Consider the following 20,181-nt stretch of genomic DNA (forward strand, 5'->3'; position numbering starts at 1 on the left):
GGACCTGCGTTCACCTGTGTCCACCAGGAGGGGTTTTCCTTAGCATCCATAGAGTGGCCGGCTTCTTGTTGGCAGTTCTCTCTTAAGACAGCAGCCCTGAGGAAAGGGACTTGGGGGTTCTGGTGGATGAGAAGCTGGACATGGGCAGGCAGGGTGCAGCTGCAGCCCAGAAGGCCAATCGCATCCTGGGCTGCATCAAAAGAAGCGTTGCCAGCAGGTCCAGAGAGGTGATTCTGCCCCTTTACTCTGCTCTGGTGAGACCTCACCTGGAGTATTGTGTGCAGGTCTGGAGCCCTCAGTATAAGAAGGACATGGACCTGATGGAGAGGGTCCAGAGGAGGGCCACAAGGATGATCAGGGGGATGGAGCACCTCTGCTACGAGGACAGGCTGAGGGAGCTGGGGTTGTTCAGCCTGGAGAAGAGGAGGCTCCGGGGAGATCTAATAGCAGCCTTCCAGTACCTGAAGGGAGCCTACATGAAGGCTGGGGAGAACCTGTTTAGAAAGGCCTGCAGTGACAGGATGAGGGGCAATGGCTTCAAGCTGGAGGGGAACAGATTTAGACTGGAGATTAGGAGGGAGTTCTTTACTGTGAGGGTGGTGGAGCACTGGAACAGGCTGCCCAGGGAGGTGGTTGAGGCCCCATCCCTGGAGATATTCAAGGAGAGGCTTGATGAGGCCCTGGGCAACCTGGTCTAGTTGGGGGTGTCCCTGCTGACTGTGGGGAGGTCGGACTAGATGACCTTTGGAGGTCCCTTCCGGCCTGGGCAATTCTATGATTCTATGATTCTATGACATCCCGTCTCCAGAGACATGCTGAGAGAGCAGCGAGCACTAATGGTGCCGCATGGGAGCAGGGCAGAGCTGCAGGGTGGGGAGCCGGGGCCTTTTGCTGGCCTGGGCTGGTCCCGCTGCAGGTGCAGGATCGTTGCAGCCACACAGCATTGTTGTCATCCGTGAGTCCGTCCTGGTGGAAGCGTGTCCCTGTGGCAACCTGGCACCTGTGCCATGAAGCGGGTGGGCTTGGGATGCACCCACGCACTGCGTGGCTGAATTGTGGGCAAAGGGGGCTGTTCGTCTGAGGCTTCGGGCACTTAGAAAAGACACCATGCCTGGGAACGCTCACGTGGGGAGAGGGACCTTGCTCTCCCTTCTTCGGACTCCCAGTGTACCCACACCCGTGTGTTGGAAACCATGTCATGAAGGCAGTGTGGTAATGCAGAAGGGGAGAGGGCATCCATGCTCCTCACAACTCCCTTGGCCCTTGTGGCAAAGAAAAAGTCCCTGCTTTGTCCAGTCACTGTCTGTACCAGCAACCGAGTCATGTAGGTGAAACCTGACCCACTGAAGTTTTATTATGGAGTGATTAAATCAACAGCGTGGAGACATCTGACGAACCTATTGGGGAAGAGACTGTGGTTTGGCATGGTCCAAGTCTGTCACTTTGATTCTGCACCACACGCAGTGATGTGTGGTATTTACCCTGTGGCTAGATATACTGGATAGTGGGCTGGCAGGTGTGAGCTGCTGCTCGCCTTTACAAACCACTGGCAGATAGATAGCCACATTAGTCTGGTGCTGAGCTCGTGTTAAATTATCCTCCCTTTCGCCTGAAACTCAGCCTACCATTAACCACAGCTGCATGGCTTCCTCCTCAGAAATAGCTTGTGGCCAGCCTGCTAGGAGCAGGGCTGGGGACCGGTTTGCAATGCAGTACCTAGAGATGCACCTCAAGTGGGGCAAAGCATCCAAGTGCAAATTGGCATCTGGTTTCAAAGCTGTCACCCCTGACGTTTTTTGGAGTAGGTGTTTGGATCTGATCCCCCTGTTGTTTGTTTTAAAGCACTTTTAGACTCCAGGCCAATTTTTTTCCAGAAGGATGCAGCAAATGCAGCTGTTGCTATTTTGTTTGTTTGTTTTCCCAAAAGCGCAGTTCCTCGTTGGGCTGTGATATAAGGTGGCCAAGCATCCGTCATTGTGTCATCCATGAGGTCCCTCTGAGGACAGCTGGCTCTCTGTTACCCTACAACAATGGGAGCCACTGGGTGCTCAGCACTTGGAAAATGAGATCATCCATTTTTGCTCCTGCTTTGTTTACATCAGTTGGAAAAGCAGCAGAAGGAGGGGAAGGGTAGCAAGCTTTTTGTGTAGTGGTGAGTTTGCTGCAACGGAAAATGTGAACTGCTCAGCATGCATGCATCACTGCAACACAGCCTGCAGTTACCCAAGTTGTTAAAGGAAGAGGGTAGTGCTGGCAGAAAGTTAAATTGCTCATTAATTGCTTTATAATTTAGCTAATTGGTTTTGTCAAGGCTGTGGAATATAAGGGGTGTGGCTGATTATCTTCCCAGTGTTTCATCTTTACAAGGGAAAATGACCTAAATACTTTTTTTTTCTTTTTTTTTTTTTTTTTAATAAAACCAACATGTATGGCGCATGCTGTGGATGGATATCAGACTTCTGAATATCTGCTTTCTTCAACCTTTGCGTCTGGCCTGTGGCCTCAGACTGTTCATGGGCCACTGGGACCCTTTCTGAAGTGTAGCAGACATTTCTGGCATTCCTTCCTCCTCAGTACACACTCTCAAAGTAGGGCTGCCCAAAAACTCCGGTGTAAAAAGACCAGCTCTGGCTAACTGCAGTGTGAGAGCGTGCAGAAGTGAGTTCAACTGAACGGTATTTTCCCTGCAGGGGAGAGCATAGTTACTCTTGTTAGGAGAGGGCTGGGAAGGGAGGTCAGGCTTTTTGCTTATGCATGCGGTGGATAAACCCACTCTCTTTTTCTCTTTGCAGGTAGTGGCCGTGGAAGCAACACTTTGCTCCCTCATACCATCATCAATGAATTTCCAGAGTATGGCACTGTAGAGCCAAGTGGAGAGGCTCTGAGGGCTCCATTACCGCGCCAGGCAGAGCCTGTGACACATGGTCCAGAAAGACGGGACGGTCACCACCGGGTTCCTGGCAGGCCCCTTCCTCAGTGTGCGGCTCCGGCAGACAATTCGAGACCTGACACAGGGGCAGCACAGCTGCACGCCCCAGAAGAAGGTTTGCAACCTGCGGGTAACCTGCCAGAGATTATGAAAATCTCTCGACGTCTGGAAGCAACAAAGGTGCAAGAGAGAGCAAATACTCTTGATTCAGAGATGCAAATGGAAAAAAAGAGCGTTACTGGCAGCCAAAATGCGCAGGCAGCCAGAGAACCAGTTCCAGCAAGCCAAGAAAAACCCTCAGACATGCCTCTTCCATCTGAACGAACAGCTGAGGAAAAAATGCATTTGATAGTAGAGAAAGATCTGGCTGCAATATGGACTGGGGAAAAGCAGTCCGAGTCCTTGCAAGCCATCAGTAATGAAGCCGAGGAGGTCCACGCAGCACAGGAGACAAGCTGTCATAGACCATCTGCGACAAACCTGGAAACAGCCAGCAGAGTGGAGGGGTGGGCGCATTTTGAGGAGTTTTCAGCGTACAGTCAAGGCAAAATGCAAATGGGTCCTGAGAGGAGGCTCTCTAAAGAGGCAGCTGTGAGCAAACATGTAGAATTTCAAGGGGTGGAGATTTTATGGCTGCAAAAAGCCGAGGAGCAGAAAAGAAAGAAGCACTCACTGCTGGAGACTGTGTCCGTGGAGAGGAAGACGTTCCCCAAAACATCCAGCCACCCTGCACCACTGGTGGTCTCGCCAGGCTTGGTCTCCTCTCCGGACAGCACACGGAGGAGGGAGGTCTGTGAGGACCCAAGGCTGGGACACGCTGCCTCTGGAGCCACTCCTCTGGCGCTGCTCGATGAAAGTGGCGAGGATGAAGTTTTTGTGAAGGATGAGAAGCACAGCGAGGAGGAGATGGCTGCGCTAGTGAGAGGCCAGGGCAGGTGAGATGGCGCTTGAGGGGGAACAGGGGGCAGGTGGGGTTTCTCTTGTCCCAAGTAAGGGACAAAGCTTGTCCCTACCCCTTTAGGAGCTCATGACAAACAACGAATGTTTATCTGCTGCCTGCAGCGTGGTGGCAGTGGTAGCACCTCATGCCTGTTGGTGGCTAGTGCGTGAAGTTGGGACTGAACCCCATTCACACGACCTTGCTGAAGTTTGAAGTCCATCTCAGATTTAGAAATGCAGAGGTGTCTCTTGGCTGTTTGTAGAGTAATGGCTGTGTTACAAAGCATCTGTAACAGGTGTAGTTGGGATCCAGACATGGCATGTACTTAAATATAGGCAGCATGCAGGCCTGGACATAAGTGCTTGGCCAGATTTTCTGGTTTTGGGTAGAGTTCATGAAAGAACAGCGCAAGCTCCTCTGAGAGTTCAGATAATGAAGACGTTTTACCCAGGGTCTTGTATGTTATAGGAGAGTAAATGCTGTGATGAACTTTCTGTGTTATCTATCTATGTGTGTTTATATAATTTTAGCTATATATATTGAAAAAATTGTGTGCTGTTCTTCACAAGAGCATCCCGATTTGCTCACTTTTCTTTCCTGATGCACATCTGTAACAAAGCAAAGGGTCCCACCAGTGCTCACTGAGCAAACCGTGCCCGCTCTGACCTGGCGGGCTGTTTGCTGCTGAAACAACAGGGTCTCAGCAACAGAGGTGCTTCTGCCTCTGCACCTCGGGATCCACAGAGTTTTGCTTTGGTGAGCATGTGGAATGACTTGGGTGGACAGCCCTCAAGTATTTGGTGCAGCAGAGAAGGAGATTTCCCGCAGCGGGGGTGCTAGACCCTCCTGTTTGCATCCGCAGCAGGCTGAGTCTCCCCCCTTCAAATTTGGTTCTCCTGGCTCTGGGTTTTCACTTGCATTTACTTCCCTTTGCATTTTGGAGGGATTTCCCCCAGCCTTTCGCTGAAGACCCCAGCCCTGTGACTGCAGAGCCAGCAAACTGTCCTCCGGGGGCAGAGGCCCCATCTGGTTGTACATCTCCGACCTGTGCAGCCTCTGGCATGGCAGTGCTGCTAGCGGAGACCTTACACATTTGTGAGTGCTGCTCTCCTTTGCACATAAGCAGCTGATGCTATCTGTTAGGCAATATTAGGCTTTCCCCCCGCCCCCCTCTTTTACCCAGAAGATTGTTTCTTTTTATGTCTTTGGAGAGGGAGATAGTGCCAATCATGAACAGAGGTGGTGCAAGGACAAACTAGCGTTTTACCCACAGTGTCCTCTCTTGCACAAAGCCACTCTGACCTTTCTGTTTGCAAAGGTGGAAGGCGAGGAGGTTCACCCACAGGTCTAAACCTTGCCCCCGAGCTGAAACGAGCTGTTTCTGATTAATTTCCAGGGTGATGGAGGAGGGAGAAGCAGCCACGGGAGGATACGAAGATGTCCTTGGGCAGAGGCACTCCGACGTCTCCACTGATCTGTACAGCTCGCAGTTTGAAAACATCCTGGACAATGCATCTTTATACTACAGCGCAGAGTCGCTGGAGACGTTGTACTCGGAGCCCGATAGCTACTTCAGCTTTGAGATGCCACTCACGCCCATGATCCAGCAGCGCATGAAGGAGGGCGGCCAGTTTTTAGATCGGACGCCAGCCTCCGGGCAGCCAGAGTTCCTGCAGCTTCCCCCTGATGGGGAGGTGAAGGGCTGTGGTGAAGGCATCGCCAATGGCTTAAGGGATGTTAGCGAAACACTCTTCAGAGGAGACGTCACAGAAGTCCCTCGTTTGGCAAGGTAAAAACAGTGGGTGATCTTTCTGTGTGCCTGCTGATTTTTCCCCTGTGTCTGTTTACGTCAGTGGACTGTCCTAGAGTGTAGTCTTGCCTCTTTCAATGCTGCTCGTTTTCTACACAGAATAATTTCCAGTGTGAAAGAGTGAGCTGCAGGAAAGAACTGACCTATCCAAACCTGCCCATCATTAAAAAAGTGCAAGTTTACTTTACAAAGGTTTTGTAGGTGATACTTGTGTTGATAAAAGGCTGATCGGTATTGTCACGTCTTTGGGACCTGTCGCTGGAGGAGTTAGTTGCCAGTTACAGATGGACCTTATTTGGCTCCTGTTGTGCCTGAATTTGTTAGCAGCAATTTTAGGAACAGTTAACACCCTATGCTCATGGATGAGTTGTCCAAATGTAGTTTGTGATTTGGATGTTAAAGCTCTGGGCATAGCTTTTCCTCTCCTGAGGTCAGTGGAATTTTGCCGGTTACTTAAGCTGGGACAAGGTTTTGCTCCCACCACATTCACGGGATTAGAGAGTGTTAGCTGCTTCTTTCGTTTGTGCACTAGTTACTGATTGAGAGAGGAGGGAGCATTGCAAAAATGTTAATAATTTCCGTTTAGGTAAAGAGAGAGATAAAAAAAAACTATTAAGAGGAGAGTCACGTGAAAAGCAAAAAGTAGGCTAAGTGGTCAGAAAATACTGTGTAATTGTAGAAACTCACTCTATCAGCAAACTTTCCTCGCCATGTGTTGTCAAAGAGGGTGGGGAGAGTGAAAGGCAGTGACAGGGAAAGCGGGGAGTCGAGCCAAAAGCAGTAATCTGTGGAGAGGTGAGGGACCTTGTGACAAAGATGCCTCGCGTCTCCATCTTCCAGGGACAGGATGTTATCTAAGAGTCCTTAGGCTATTCCTGTAGATGGGACTAGTCTAGTCTGAGTTTTCCTGGGAGTCAGCGGTGGGAGGTCTTTTATCTGTTTTATTCTTTTTGTGCTAGTGTGAAAGAAATCCTTTGAGCAGAAGTAGCTTTGCTAACTGTATGGATTGAGGTACAGTTTGCCCTTAAAAGAACAGCCAGAAGGACTTTGCAGTTTAGAACGTTTTTTTCCATCAATCCTACTGGAAAAAAGGTGTTTAAGCCTTGTGTGACCCTGAGCTGCTTGGTTCCAATAGGCAGTAAATGACTGCTAATCTGCTACAACCAGTATGTAGCCAGAAACTGAGGTCCTTACCTGTACTGAACCCAGAGATTGCTGTAAGACTGGGCAGTGGGGGACATATAGACCCTGCCCATACAGACCCTGATTCTGTTAGCCTGTAGTTGTAGCTTCCAGTATCTAAAAAGTACTGTCAAGTAAGGCCCACAACAGCTCGTGGAGACAGAAGTTATCATGAAGAGAAGGTGTGCTTAGGTAATGCTTAGAGACACATTAGGTGCCTGCCTAGTGTGGATTCATTAGGAAGTAAGTTACATTTAGTTTAAGTTTGCAGCTATAGTAATAAACCAACAGAGGACTTTTAAATTCTTCTTTTTTTTTTCCCCCTAAATAAAAAAAAAAAAAAATGAAGAGAAGTGTCCCCAACAGTAGGTTTGTTAGGAAACTCTGCTGTTGTAGTCTGCAGGGGTGTTTTAGGGATGAGCCCCAAAGGCACACTCTGGTAAGGTGGGTGCCAGTGATGAGTGCAGCTGCAGCAGTACAGCCAGCCACGGATGTGCCCAACAGGGTAATCCTCCAGATAGTAACCTTATTAACCATATTCTAATATCATGTATTGCACCAGGGCACAGGTGACTGACAGATCGTGTGTGCCATATATGTTGGAGCCAGTGCTGAATCACGGTGTTACGGTGCGTGGGTGAGGGTTGCTGCCTGCATGCTGGGGGCTGCATGGGGTTTATTCACAGAGGGGTCAAGATGGTGTGTCGCTGTGATGATGCTCAGGTGAACCAGAGATAGCCACCTGAGCCATGGGTGCTATTTCTAAGAGTCCACATGCACAGTTGCATTGCCTGAAGCAACCCCAGACTTGTTTTTAGAACCGAAAGCCCACGGGTATGATATGTGTGCAGCAGCCACGGTGAGCACCTTGGCGCCTTCTCCTGTAAGTCCTTGTCTCCTGTGTCGCCCGGAACCTGCGGTTGTGTTGGGGCTGTGGCTTCCCGTGCCCAGCACGGAGGAGCACCGGCTGGAGTGCCCCGGCTCTCCCGGGGAGCCAGGTGGGGTTTGCGAGCCCACCGCCCTGCCGGGTGCCGGCAGCCCTCCCTGGCCCCGCATCCCGCAGCCGCCGGCAGCCCTCCCTGGCCCCGCATCCCGCAGCCGCCGGCAGCCCTCCCTGGCCCCGCATCCCGCAGCCGCCGGCAGCCCTCCCTGGCCCCGCGGCCGCCGGCAGGAGCTGTCGGGCAGCAGCCTGCCTGCCATACCTCGCCGAGCCACCGGAGGTCGCTCTGCCCTCTGCCGAGCTGCCAGCGGCTCTCCCTGCAGCCGGGGGCTCCCGCAGCACCTCCAGCACATCCTGGAGGGTGGGTGCGGGCGGGAAGAGCCGCTGGAGGACCCCGTCCTGTAGGGATGGAGGCAGGTGTGGGGTCCCAGCGGGGTGAACAGCAGCAAGTGCAAAGCTTAGCGGGGGAATTCGGGATGCAGAGGGGCTTGGGAGCAAAGCAGTGGAACATTGCAGTGCGGCACTAGAAGCATAACCCACCCCCCCTTTTCCAGAAACCACACTGCCAACCCAAGCGAACAAAAACCAAAAACCTCAGCAGCTCCCTGTGCCGTGATATTTTGGTGACCTAAGAGATGTGTGGGAAAGTGCGTGGGGAGAGAGTACGCTTCCAAGTACCAGCATTAATTTATGGGGGAACAGAGTGTGAAATGCTGGCAGTCCTTCATGGTCCGGTACAGAAGAGGAGGGTGGATTTGAGAACAAAGAGTTATTTACACCTGCACCTTGAAAGTCGTGTGCCAGTTAGGAAAGGAGAAGCAGGTGTTCCCCGTGACCATGCCCTCCTGATATCAGGTCGCTGAGCATCACAGCACTTCTTGCATCTCTCTGGAAGGATCCTGAGCATAACTGATATGTGGACCCTAGATGGCATAAGGTTTTAATGTGTAACAGCAAGGAAACATAGTCTTGTAATGAATAAGCGGGAGGGTAACATCCTTTTCTGCTCTTAGGAAATCGCTGGCTCTGGGAGGGGTCAGCTCTGGTATGTGAAGGCTGGTCACATGTCTCCAGAATTGAAAAAAAAAAAAGGAGGAAAAAAAAAATTATTAGAGGCTTGCAGGCTGCAAGTTCCTATGGGCTCCTGGGTGTCTGGATGTTTCGTCCCTCCGGTCCTCCCTGTCAGCTGCTGGCCCTGGTTAAACGCAGTAAGTCCTGGCGAGAGCCGTGTGACGTGCCTGCTCTTGGCAGCCACCCGCTGTGCTTCCTTAGCACAGGGGGATGTCAGCTGGCCCCTGGGTTTTCCTGCAGGACAGGCTGGCTTGCTTTTGCAAGTAGTCTTTTCCTAGCACAGCTCAGGTGCCTTTTGTGTCTGGCCAGTGGAGGAGGGATGCCTGGGGAGAAGGGTGTGCATCTTGCCCTCCTTCAGGAACCATTCCAGTGCTGGGTGTCTTTGGGGGGGGGTTAGTCTCTTCCCCCACACCTCTGGGGGAAAAACAAATTTCGGCAGCTCAAGTAGCCTTAAGTTTCCCCAGGTGGGGAAACTGGGGGAGGAGGGAGAGTGTGTGAGTTTTCAGAGCTGAGGCACAGCCTCCCTGCATATGAGGGCACCACAGGGTCCATGTGAAATGTGCTGAGCCACAGGTTGCAAGTGTAATCACCTTTGCAGTGGCAATAAAGATACTACATTTGGGCTATGCTTTGTCCCCTTGCCTCTGTAATCCCTGCAGAGGTGTGCAGTTTGCACCATCACACCCAGTGTCCCAGATGTGCTGCACTCCTCTCTTCTCCTGCCAGGGGCCTGTGTTGAGATGGAGCGAGGCTCAGCCTTTGTATGTGGGAGTTTAGTCTTACTCGCAGAGGCAATAAGGAAGGCTGTTTGCAAGGTGGTAACCAGATGTAGAGCCTGAGTTTGCATCATGTAATCATTTACACCAAATCAGAGTGGGATGAAGGGGATGCGTTTCCAAAGCAGTAAGATATGTCTGAGGGAAAAGTGCGTGAGTGACAGAGCATTGGTGTGTCTTAAACTAAAGTAGGGAGTTCTCTCAGTGATGATCCCCATCTTTCTTTTCTACTTTCAGACTTTAAAGATAGAATTTCTTGTAATCTTTCTTTCTCTGCATTCTTTATAGCAGACTTCCTGTTCCCTCTTCCCTTGTATGCTGCAGTCAGAACAAGAAATTAAAAACAAAACAAAACAAAACAAAAAACTTCTGGCATTTCTTTTCCTGAGTTGTCTTGGAAGGTGTGGTCTTTGTTAGTAGGACATCGCCCAAGATTTTTCGAAATCTGGAGAGAAATGAAAAAAAATATCTGTGTCTGTATTGCAGCTCCTAATCCTCAAAAATGCTAAATATTTGCCACCTGCCATCATCTTCAAAGAATTGCTCGTGCTCAGCAAATTCTGCAAGTCCTGTTATTTTAATTTTTTTTTTTTCCTAGAGATGTAAACACAAATTTAGTCACATATGTATTCTTCTGTAATTCAAGGGGGGAAGAAGACAAACTCCCTAAAGCAATCTGGTGGTTGTCAGAATAAGTGCATAAGAATGTAAACTGCAGTTCCCAATGGCTGCCACGTTTCTCTTAATGGTTTGGGCCTCTCATAGTATTTCCAGTAGTTGTATTCTCTCTTCTGCATACGTGTAATTTCCAGCAATTTCTTAGTTGTCACTCTGCTTATTCCTTCTTTGGGACAACAAACTTTGTTGACAGATAAACCCAGTTTTGATCCCTTTCTCCAGATTGATTCTCTAAGTCTCCTTCCAGTTTGTCAGTATCCTGCATGCCAGTTATACTTCGGGTTTTCAGTTCTCACTCTGGTATTTTTATCCAAGGTAGCTTGTATTTGATTTTCAAGGTAGACATCAGACTCAGTACTTACATATCTAACACATAACCTTTATTCATTCAAGTCTGTCCAGTTGCAGTCTGGTAGAACTTTTTTCCTCTTTGAAGACCCACCTTGTGACCTGGTTGAATTTTTTTCATTTAGAGTGGAATCTGCTAAGATCCCTGTGTTCCTAAGCAGATGATTTTTGGCCTTTGGACATGCCACAGCTCATGACAAACTCTGGGAACTGGGCGAACTATGGCTGTCAGAAGGTGGTCCTTTATATTTGCAGCCGTCCATATGACCAGGATAAGAAAAGTTATTCAGAAGAATGCCAATGGGCCTGTCAAATGCATCTGCAGCCAGTGAGGAGGCAAGCACGCACAGAAGCCCATTTGCCTGCATGGGGACTACTCTATTTTGTCAGTTTTTGAGCCACTAGTAAGCACGATATGCTGGCACAGATATGTTAAATCCAGGTAAAGATAAGTGGCACAATCCGCAAGGGTAAATATCTGAAACCGGTGGCATTTTGGCAGCTGAGGATTTGACCCTTTATCTCACAGTTTACTAACTTAAAAAATGTTGGTATTCACCTTGGTATTCCCTTCAGGAAGGTGGTAACACTTTATCAAGGTTCTGGAAATATAGAGTTTGCCTTTGCTCTGGCTAAGGAGGTAGTTTGCAACACCAGTTTAGTGAGAGTTCGTACAACTACTTCTAGTTCCTAAATAAACTGTTGTTTTAGGGAAAAAAGGGCTGGTGACTTTTCGCCTCTTCAGTTCCCAGCCTCCTCTGAAAATAAAACAAACAAAACAAAAATCCAGGAGCTGACAGAGACAGAAAAGAAAATGAAGAGGGAAAAAAAAAAAAAAAAGTGGAGCAGCTGATCAGTTCACTGCACAAAGCGCCTCAGTATAATGCTGTCAGCAACTCGACTTCTAAGCTGGCATCTGTTGGCACATCTCCATTAAAGTCAAAGCCATTTAGGTCAGGAAGCCTTCATTCACCGAAACGGAGGTGTCCCTGCCAGCTCCGAGTGGGTCCCCAAGTGCAGCCTGCTGCCTCATCCATTAGCCGCGACTGGCTGCCACTCAAGCCCCTGTCCAGGTTATTGCTGGTTAACTCTCTTCTTCCTCCATCCGTCCGTCCGTCTGTCTGTTGGGATAGAGAGAGGCAGAGCCTGGCGGCTGGCAAGGCGTCGCAGAGGCATGTGTAGCTGCAGAGGTGATGCGGGAGCACCGGTGGAGAGCAGGGCACTCCTTAGCCTGCAGACTCCTTGCTAGCACAGCTGGGTGAGCTGTGGGTTGGTCGGTGGTTGGTTTTCCTTTACTGAGGAAGTCTGTCTTTTTTGTTATTACTATTAACTGTTCTTTTTGAGGACGGGCAGTTTGTTTTGCTGCATGATTGCCCTGTAAATTGCTCCTGTGCAATACTGCTGCTGGTGCTGAAATGCTCCTTCTGCACATCTGCAGGGGAGCCTTAACCAAGGGGCATAAACACCTGTATTTTCGTGCATTTGTTTTGCTCCCTGCCAGGGAGGACCAGCCGGACTAGCTGCCCTGTTAATATGCACTCCCAGGGCCAGTCTCCAAACAGTTAAACTGAGCCTGAGGAGGGGGGAAGTACTCTGCTGGCTTCCCAGTTTTGCTCCTCTCCCCCGGAACCCTGCAGGAGCCTCCTGGGGAACTGTCATGCTGGCACGGATCGAGGGGGATGGCTCTTGCCACCCACAGCGTGGGGGGAGGGCAGGTGAGCCCGAGGGCTCCCGAAACACTTGGGGGCCGAGTGTTTTCTGAGCAAGGTTACAGGTGTATAATGTATTCTTTGGGTCTGGTTTTTGCTCATGTCTGAGGGCAAGTGGGCCAGATCCTGAGCATGGGACTCTCCTGATGGACCCAAGAGACCGCTTTCTATGTCCATGCATCTGCCAGAAGTACCCATTGCAGGGGGAGCCCCTGGACACCCTCTGTGGCAAGGGCCAGGTTTTCACTTTCTAGGCATGGGGGCATTAATGTGGTGAGATTCCCTTTGCCATCACTAACCCCTGCCTCAGCGATGTAAAGCGCCTGAGGTCACAAGGGAATCAAACCTGAAGTATTTTTAGCAAAACATTTGTACTTCAGGTGGCAACAGGCCAGCATGTCTGTGTAATAAAGGACACGCTGTATCTCGGAAGGGTTGCAGTCCCGTCCCTGCGTGTGGCGGGACTTTTTGTCCAAATGCTCTGATCCCATAATGATAGCATTTGCATTTGCTGTAATGCAAGCCTACTAGAAATGGCATTTTCTAACACTTTAGCTGTTAGCTCTCTACTTACAGTCGGTGGGAATTCTTTTAATCAAAGAAAAAGGCAGATGATTACAGGGAGCAAGAGGTTATTTTTAAGCAGCATTGTGCATTTCAGCCCCTAAAATTGACTTTGCATATGCATTTTATTGATAACCAATAGGAGATTACAGGGCCTGTTTGTTTATTTTTTACTTTGCTCCTCTCTGTGTGACATGGAAAGGCTGAGGTACTTTTTAATGGATCCTCAGTGGGTACTCTGGGTTGTAGAAGCCATCCTGCCTTCATGTGTCCTGGCTGATGCTGTGCTCGTGAGACACCCACTGAATCGAGTTGCAGCAAAGTGCAGCTGTGTCAGTCCTCAAAGAGGGATCTACTTCAAAGCGTGTCTTTGAAGAGAATCCATACGTAGGACTTCAAAGCTACTTAAACCGTTCGGAGTAAAATAGCACAGTGAGTCATCTGCTAGGAAAGGGCATTATCTTTATTTTTATTATTTTTCTCCTCTTCCTACAGTGGTATCTTGGAAGATCCCTGGAGCTTGAGGTAACTGGCAAGGTAAATCTTTGCTTGACGTGGTTTTGTGCTCGCTCTCTCCTGGCCCTGGAGAAGCTGGTTCAGAACTACAGCAAGGCTGCAGCAGAGCTGTTCCCAGCCCGTCTGTGTGGTCGGTCATTTGTAGCAGGAACTGAGTCACTACGTCCCACTGCTGCCAGGATTTCTTCACTTTCTCTGGTGGGACTACTCCGTTCAGAGACAGGCGGTTCAAACATGGCTTTTCAGCTCCCTGAAACAAAATTCAGCTTGTGCCACCGATCATTTCTGGTCAGCTCAGAAATGAGGAAGGGTATCACTGGCTGGGCATCCATGTCTCTCTGAATAGTTGTCTGGCAGGGATTTGTACCCTCAGGGCAGGACTTTTCACAGAGGGAAGCGCACTCCCCTGCAGTCCAGGCTGGTGTCCGCAGCATCTGAGTGCTTCTGGCTTTTTGAGGTCCTTGCCACGCTGCTAGGTGAGAGCTGCTGCTGAGCGGCTGTTCAATTAGGTATAGAGCACGCTTTTCACAGCCAGCGTTGATGGGTATGGTTGAGGGGATGGTGTCCTCTGCTTTGGAACCAAGAGGAGAAGAAGGCTTGTAGTGAAGGCATTCTTCTACTTGGCAAACAAGAGGGCCAGCACAGTGCTGCAGAGGGTTATTATCAGCCCCAGTGTGGCTCCCTGGCAGATGCAGTACCCCTGCTGAAAACAACATTTATTCTGGCCCTAGCTTCAGCGTGCCAGAACGCCTCTCCACCCTTCTTATTTTTAATCATTGCTGCGTTTTGTCTGATGGGCTTTGCTGGCAAATGCCTGACTTTTAGCCTGCCTTGAAGTCGATGTTAAAGGTGTGCAGATTTATTTGAGAGTAAAAGGTTGGTTTCCTCCTGTTTCCTCCTCCTCTCTTTCCAGAAAGCCCTGGGAAGGTCCCAGCCCTGTCTCATCCAACTCCCCCCCCCCCAAAGTCATTGCATCCAGTGCACTTCCTCCGTGCCAGATGGATTAGTGTTCCTCGGGGCAGGGCCCCATGTGCATCCAGGGGAGACCGTGTGCCACAGAGCGTATGCTGTGCTTCGTTCTGGCAAGAGCTGCAGGCAGTGACAGGCTGGGATTGCTGCTGTGGCTGGGCTGAGGGGACAGGACTGAGGCTGAGTTGTCATACCTTGCCTCTCATCGTCAGCTCCGAAGGCCTTCTCCTTGTTAGCAGCTGAGGCAGTTGCTTTGCGCTGTACCTGAGCTCTTCTCCCATAAAGCAAAATGCTAACATGCTTTTCCTCCTTGGGACAAACCAGATCATTTTTTTTTCCCCAACGAGTTTGCTAAAAATTAGGAGTATCCCAAGGTTTAAGGCACCTGAAACTGCAGTTACTCATGGCGAGGTTACCAGTTGCAGCCTAGGAGACTGGGGGAGTGGACCACTGAAGTACCCAGTGCTATGTCCTTACCATTATGCTACTGGCCTTTTTCTGTTTTTGTCTGGAAGTTGCAGCCATTCTCTGACTCTTCACTGCTGTGGAGGGTGTCAATTTTGGTAAAACCCAGGATAGGGAGGGTGGGAATAAGTGAATCTACAATATTCTTAAACAAATCAAGTGTACTAAGTGCTGAGCATGACATGGGTTGAGGTATTTTGGAATTGGGAGCTAAATCACTGTAGACCTGGTTGATAATGGAATAAGTGAAGAAAACGATATAAAACGTTTCAGACTCTGCCTAGCTGATACGGTGTGTTAGGGGAAACCAGCTTTACGGATGTTACAGTCTGCCCGTGTTTCATCCGTGAACGTGGAGGGATGGCTGCTGCTGTTAGAAGGTATTGAATTTACTGTAGCAGCTGTTTATTGAATTGCTGTAATTTCTTCTTGGATGTGGTGGTCACAGTCTATATGCGTTCACTGTGAACCTGGGGATGCTTTGGCAGAAGGAGGGAGGATGTGTCAGGGGTGCATTGATAGAGACAGAAGTAAGAAGGTCTAAGCACCTGGTTTCTGGCTGCAGCTCATGCACTGTGAGACCAAAGGGGTCTGGTTTGTTGTAGCTTCTGTTTCCTGTGTTTTCTGATAGCAGAGATTGATGTAAGAGTCTCTGGATGAAAATCAGCAGCCGCTGCTGTACAGGCAATTACCAGTAGTATCATTACAGTCCCTTTTGACCTTGAATCCAGGATTAGGGGGAATATAATCTATTACATTTTCAGCCTACTTTTGTCAGTGGAGGTGTCTCGTTTTTATGTGATAGAGTAAAGCTGCATGAGGAATCCGTGTCCAGTCTTGCTCTGCGTCACAATGCCCTTTCTTGGCTCTGTTTAACTGATAATGCTGCTGTGGATTCTTTATGTGTAGAAACTGTAGACTGTGGAAGACAGACCTTCTTGTAGCCTTGGTCACCCTTAGCCCTTGATTGGAGTCCATTATAAGCACTTTACAGAGGGAGGCAAGTATTATTATCTGTGTTCAGCACCTGGGGAAACTGAGGCACAGAACGAAAATGGCGCACCCGGAGAGACTTGGAGTTAGGAAGGGACGTCAGCCTTTTCCCTGAGGGGCACTCCCCCGGACCCTGCTAAAATGACCTGTCCAGAAAGCAGCTTGCAGCAGTCATGTACAGGGTGTTGTATTTCCTAAGCTGTCAGTGATGTGGGTACTGAGCCTTCCCACCACTTAAAAAACTTGAGAAATGAAGTCTCTCTTTAATGTTAACAATCTGGTATTTTCCCTCAGCAAGACGCTTATGTTATAGCCGGCCTATACTGTTGATTTGAGTGCCTTCTCATACCTATTAAGTCATAAGCTGATTAGCTGTCAGCATAACTGAAAGAAGCATCCCTTATTCTTTGACCTTATTCTTTGACACGTACAGGGACAGTCCTCCCCTCCCCCGATCAGGATGAAGTTTTAAATCAGGGGAGGATGCAAGACAAGGTTTCTTATGCAGCCTTTTTAGCTAGTTTTGGTGAGCTGCGTAAAGACCATGCTATCCTTCTTGCTGGGTGTTCTACTTCACATCCCAGCCGCAGCTCCAAGAGGCAAAACAGAAGCTGGGAGCTGCCGTACTGTTTATTTCACTAAGTGGCAGATGCTGGCACTTGCTTTCTTTCTAAACTTACAGTGGTTTGCGGTAACATTGACTCTTGTAGTGCACTAGTTCCTAGCAGGGTGCAGATGTTTCTTGTCAGCTTTGGCCATCTTTCAGGGCTATAAATATTGCCTTTAATAAAGAGCAGTGGTGAAACAGGGCTGTGATTTATGAGCGAGGCTCTACAACTTGTCATGGCTTTCGAAGCAACGTTTGTACATGGAAGGCTTTGGAGATGTGTTAGCTCACCTGGTTGTCCTTTGCTCTTGTCAATTGTTAGAGCTTGGAGTTCAAAACCAGTCAGGCCTGATTTGAATGGATAAGGTGTTGCTTGGGGTGTGTGTCACAGGACTTTGAATTTGGTTTCTTTTGCAAGTTTGGAGTAGACCAAATTTAGAGAACTTTGGACATTAGCTGGTGCTTTTGGAAAAGGCTGAGGAGGCATTTCCCACAATAGCAGTATCAGGAGGGGCTTTTTTTGTTTCTTAGGGTAGCTGGTGGCCAGTGGTGTCAATGCTATTGGAATTATAGTTGCAGTATTAATTCCCAGCTAGAGCGCTGAGATGGAGTCCTTTTTGCTATAGCAAATATTATTTACACTGAAATAAATGCAAAATCAAACCCGTAGTACCTGTAGGAACAGGTTAGGTGTCTGTTTTCCCCAATACTTGCTTAAAAAAATTTTACTCACAGTGTGGAGTGAGGGGTCTGACTCCCAGGAGGCTGTGGCCGACCCCAAGATGATACTTTTGCTTTTTGTAGCAGCACTCAGAGGATGGAAACAGAGGTGAAATGGGCAAGTCTCCTTCCTGTAGGAGCACCGTACACCTCCTTCTCCTAAACCGTGCACAGGAAGAGAAGTAGAGCACAGGTGATTATTTGTGTGGAAGGAGGCATGCAGCAAAGATTTTTATTTTCAGCGCACATTATATGAGAATCTCATCTTTAAAGGGTTAATAAGTGGCTCGCAGACATTTCAGCAAATGGCGAGATAATTGTTACTGGAGTGCAGCGATCGGTTATTCTAACCGTGGCTTGTCAAGCCTGAAGATTACAGGGGTGTATGAAACCATGGTATGTTGAAGTGTTGTGCTTAAAATCATCTTTAACTCATTCCACTCATATCTGCCCTGTGTATGACCCCTGCTAATCGTTCATTAGCCCTGTGTAAACGAGGATTTAGTGAAAAGAATTTCTGTATAGTATATTTTTTTTTAATAGAAATGCTGTCATGCACACACACACACGCAGAGTTGAAATTTTGCAAGAATTTTCATGCCATTGTGAGAGAATAGCTTTTCCAAAGTGAAAAGTCTGCCAGTGTGCAGGGGTGTGTATGTGGGGGTGCACTTTGGGGTGTGGAGGGCTCTTGCCTCTTTGAGGGGAGAAGCAAAGCAGGCACACAGCTCAGCCAGAGCTTTCCTACTGTAGTAGAGGTGGGAGGAATCTATAAATGCATGATTTATGTAAAGTGCCCTGGGATTGCCATGCTGCATCCTGACTTTGAGCAGCCAGTGAGGGAAGTTGTTGCCACCATGACGGAGCAGGAGGAAAGCAAGCAGTTCTCCAGGCTGGCCTGGGTGGCTTGTGCCTCTCTCCGGTTCCCCAAACTGGAGTTCCTTGCTCAGAGTCCTGATTTTTCTAGCGTTGCCTCCCCGTGGGATGCCCGCTGCTCATGGGCGGCATGGAAGCCACTGAGACTTCTGTGGATGTTATTTTAGATTTGGGGAGTTGTATTGTTTCCAGGACAACTGGGGAAGAATGAGGAAAGGACTTGTGCAGAGTCAGCGTGGAGCTACTGAACACCGTGTCTTGCTCATTGCCTTGTTCCCCTGGAAAATGGCTAATGGCCTACTTTTGCAGGGACCCCTTCAAGCCAAGCAAGTGATTGGGTTAAAAAATACTAGTGCAAGAAGCAAATGAGAAGCCAGTGCTGTCAGGTGCAGTTGTAGGCTGGTAATAGCAAACAGCTCTCTGTGAAGTGAACACAAGTTGTGGACACTCAGCAGACTCAGAAGGTGAGTGCAGAGCAGAATGTGTTTCTCGGCTGGAAAGCCCATATTTGGGTCTCCATGTTTAACTCTCTTAACCTCTGATGACTGCTAAATAAATGTTCCTGTTCTATACAGTTCTGTCAATTAAGTGGAAATTGCTATATTGTGTAATCTTGCCTCTGTAGCATTAATTGCCTTCTATTCTAAGAGGAATTGAATCCTTCTTGAAACTGTAATGTCATCTTTTTTTTTTTTCTTCTTTCCATATTCTTTCTGTCTCATAGCAATGCTGAGCTGCAGAATACAGTGTTAGACTCCAGTGCTGCCATGGGGAGCAATGAACTTCAGGAGAAAGATGCCACCGGAGCCCTTGGCCACGATCTCAGCAATGGCAGCAGCAGCAATTTGGAAGCAGCCAGGCGCCTGGCTAAGCGCCTCTACCATCTGGACAGATTCAAACGCTCCGATGTGGCAAAGCATTTGGGTAAAAAGTATGTGCTGATATGAGGCCTTCGGCCATGTTGATTTTCTTGCTGGTTCTGGAGGGGTTCACTCTCGAATGATAACCTTTACTTATTTATCTGTTTGTTTAAAGCAATGAATTCAGCAAACTTGTGGCCGAAGAATACCTTAAGTTTTTTGACTTCACGGGCATGACGCTGGACTACTCACTCAGGTACATGCCCATTTGCTGACCTTATGTTCTTGTGTTGGTACTAGTGCTGTTTGCTGTGTTGTCCTGATTGAAGTGGTTGCCCTGTGGGGGCTTAAGAGGGTGAAGAGAGGGATGTGACGTGTTTTTGGGACAGAGCTTTTCTCTTCTGTTTGGCTTGGCTTGCTGACGTACTCCAGAGTCCTGTTGGAGTGGTGGCATTTCCTGGAGAGGGAAGGCTTTGGGAGACCTGTTTAGAGATGGTCCTTGACTCAGAGGAGACAGAGAAAAATAACCAGTCACTCAGTAAACAGGAGACTTTAGTCTGATAGATGCTGCTGGGGAATGAAGGTGCTGCTCACAACTGAGCTGCACAGACTTTTTGGCTGATGCCTTGTAGAGCTTGCTCTGCCCAGCTGCAGTGCACAAAGTCAGGGCTGGAGTTTGATATAGCTCAGCAGCCCGCCTTGCCACGTCTCTCTGAGGCACCCAAAAATGTGCAGAACAGCAAAAGCTTCCATGTGGAAAATGCTGTTGACAGTTTGGTAGCTGCCAGCGTGGGTATTTGAAAACCCAGCCCTTCAATTTTCCTTACTTTTTTATGCTGGAGTTAGCCCTCAATGATGTTTGTTTTCAGTACTTTTTTTTCTTAGGGGGCAAAACACCAAGTTTGTGTAGTAGTGGCCTACCATGTTAGCATGGTTGCTGGCGTTCTGGTATTTAAAGGAGTTCAAAGTGGGTTTAAATCATCTGGCTGAGGTTACTCAAGTGGATTATTGTTTTTTGCTGCTGGTATGAAACCAGGAGGCCCGCAGTCACTTGCCAGTCCCCTTGCAAATGCATTTCCCAGGGGTCTGACTCCGGGAGACTGTGGTGGATCCCAAGGAAAACCCAGAGTCCTGCCTGCTGGAGGTGGAGGAAAGGAAGCGCATCAGTGGAGGAGTGGACCGCCTGCTCCCACGGCAGGGCGATCGGATCCGAGCCAGAGCACCCGCT

At 48.9% G+C, this 20,181-nt stretch overlaps 1 protein-coding gene across 3 annotated transcripts in view; it reads left to right on the forward strand.

Annotated features, from left to right (window-relative positions):
* Nucleotides 1-20,181, forward strand: part of PSD3 (pleckstrin and Sec7 domain containing 3) — a 110,140-nt gene that overhangs the window by 22,840 nt on the left and 67,119 nt on the right. For all 3 annotated transcript variants that reach the window (XM_014958125.1, XM_014958127.1, XM_014958126.1), the window contains 4 exons: nt 2,793-3,864; nt 5,266-5,658; nt 18,818-19,024; nt 19,129-19,209. In XM_014958125.1, coding sequence (XP_014813611.1) covers nt 2,793-3,864; nt 5,266-5,658; nt 18,818-19,024; nt 19,129-19,209 — 1,753 coding nt within the window. The remainder of the gene's footprint in view (nt 1-2,792; nt 3,865-5,265; nt 5,659-18,817; nt 19,025-19,128; nt 19,210-20,181) is intronic.

Source organism: Calidris pugnax, unplaced genomic scaffold, assembly GCF_001431845.1.
Source record: "Calidris pugnax isolate Ruff unplaced genomic scaffold, ASM143184v1 scaffold317, whole genome shotgun sequence".
Taxonomy (NCBI): domain Eukaryota; kingdom Metazoa; phylum Chordata; class Aves; order Charadriiformes; family Scolopacidae; genus Calidris; species Calidris pugnax.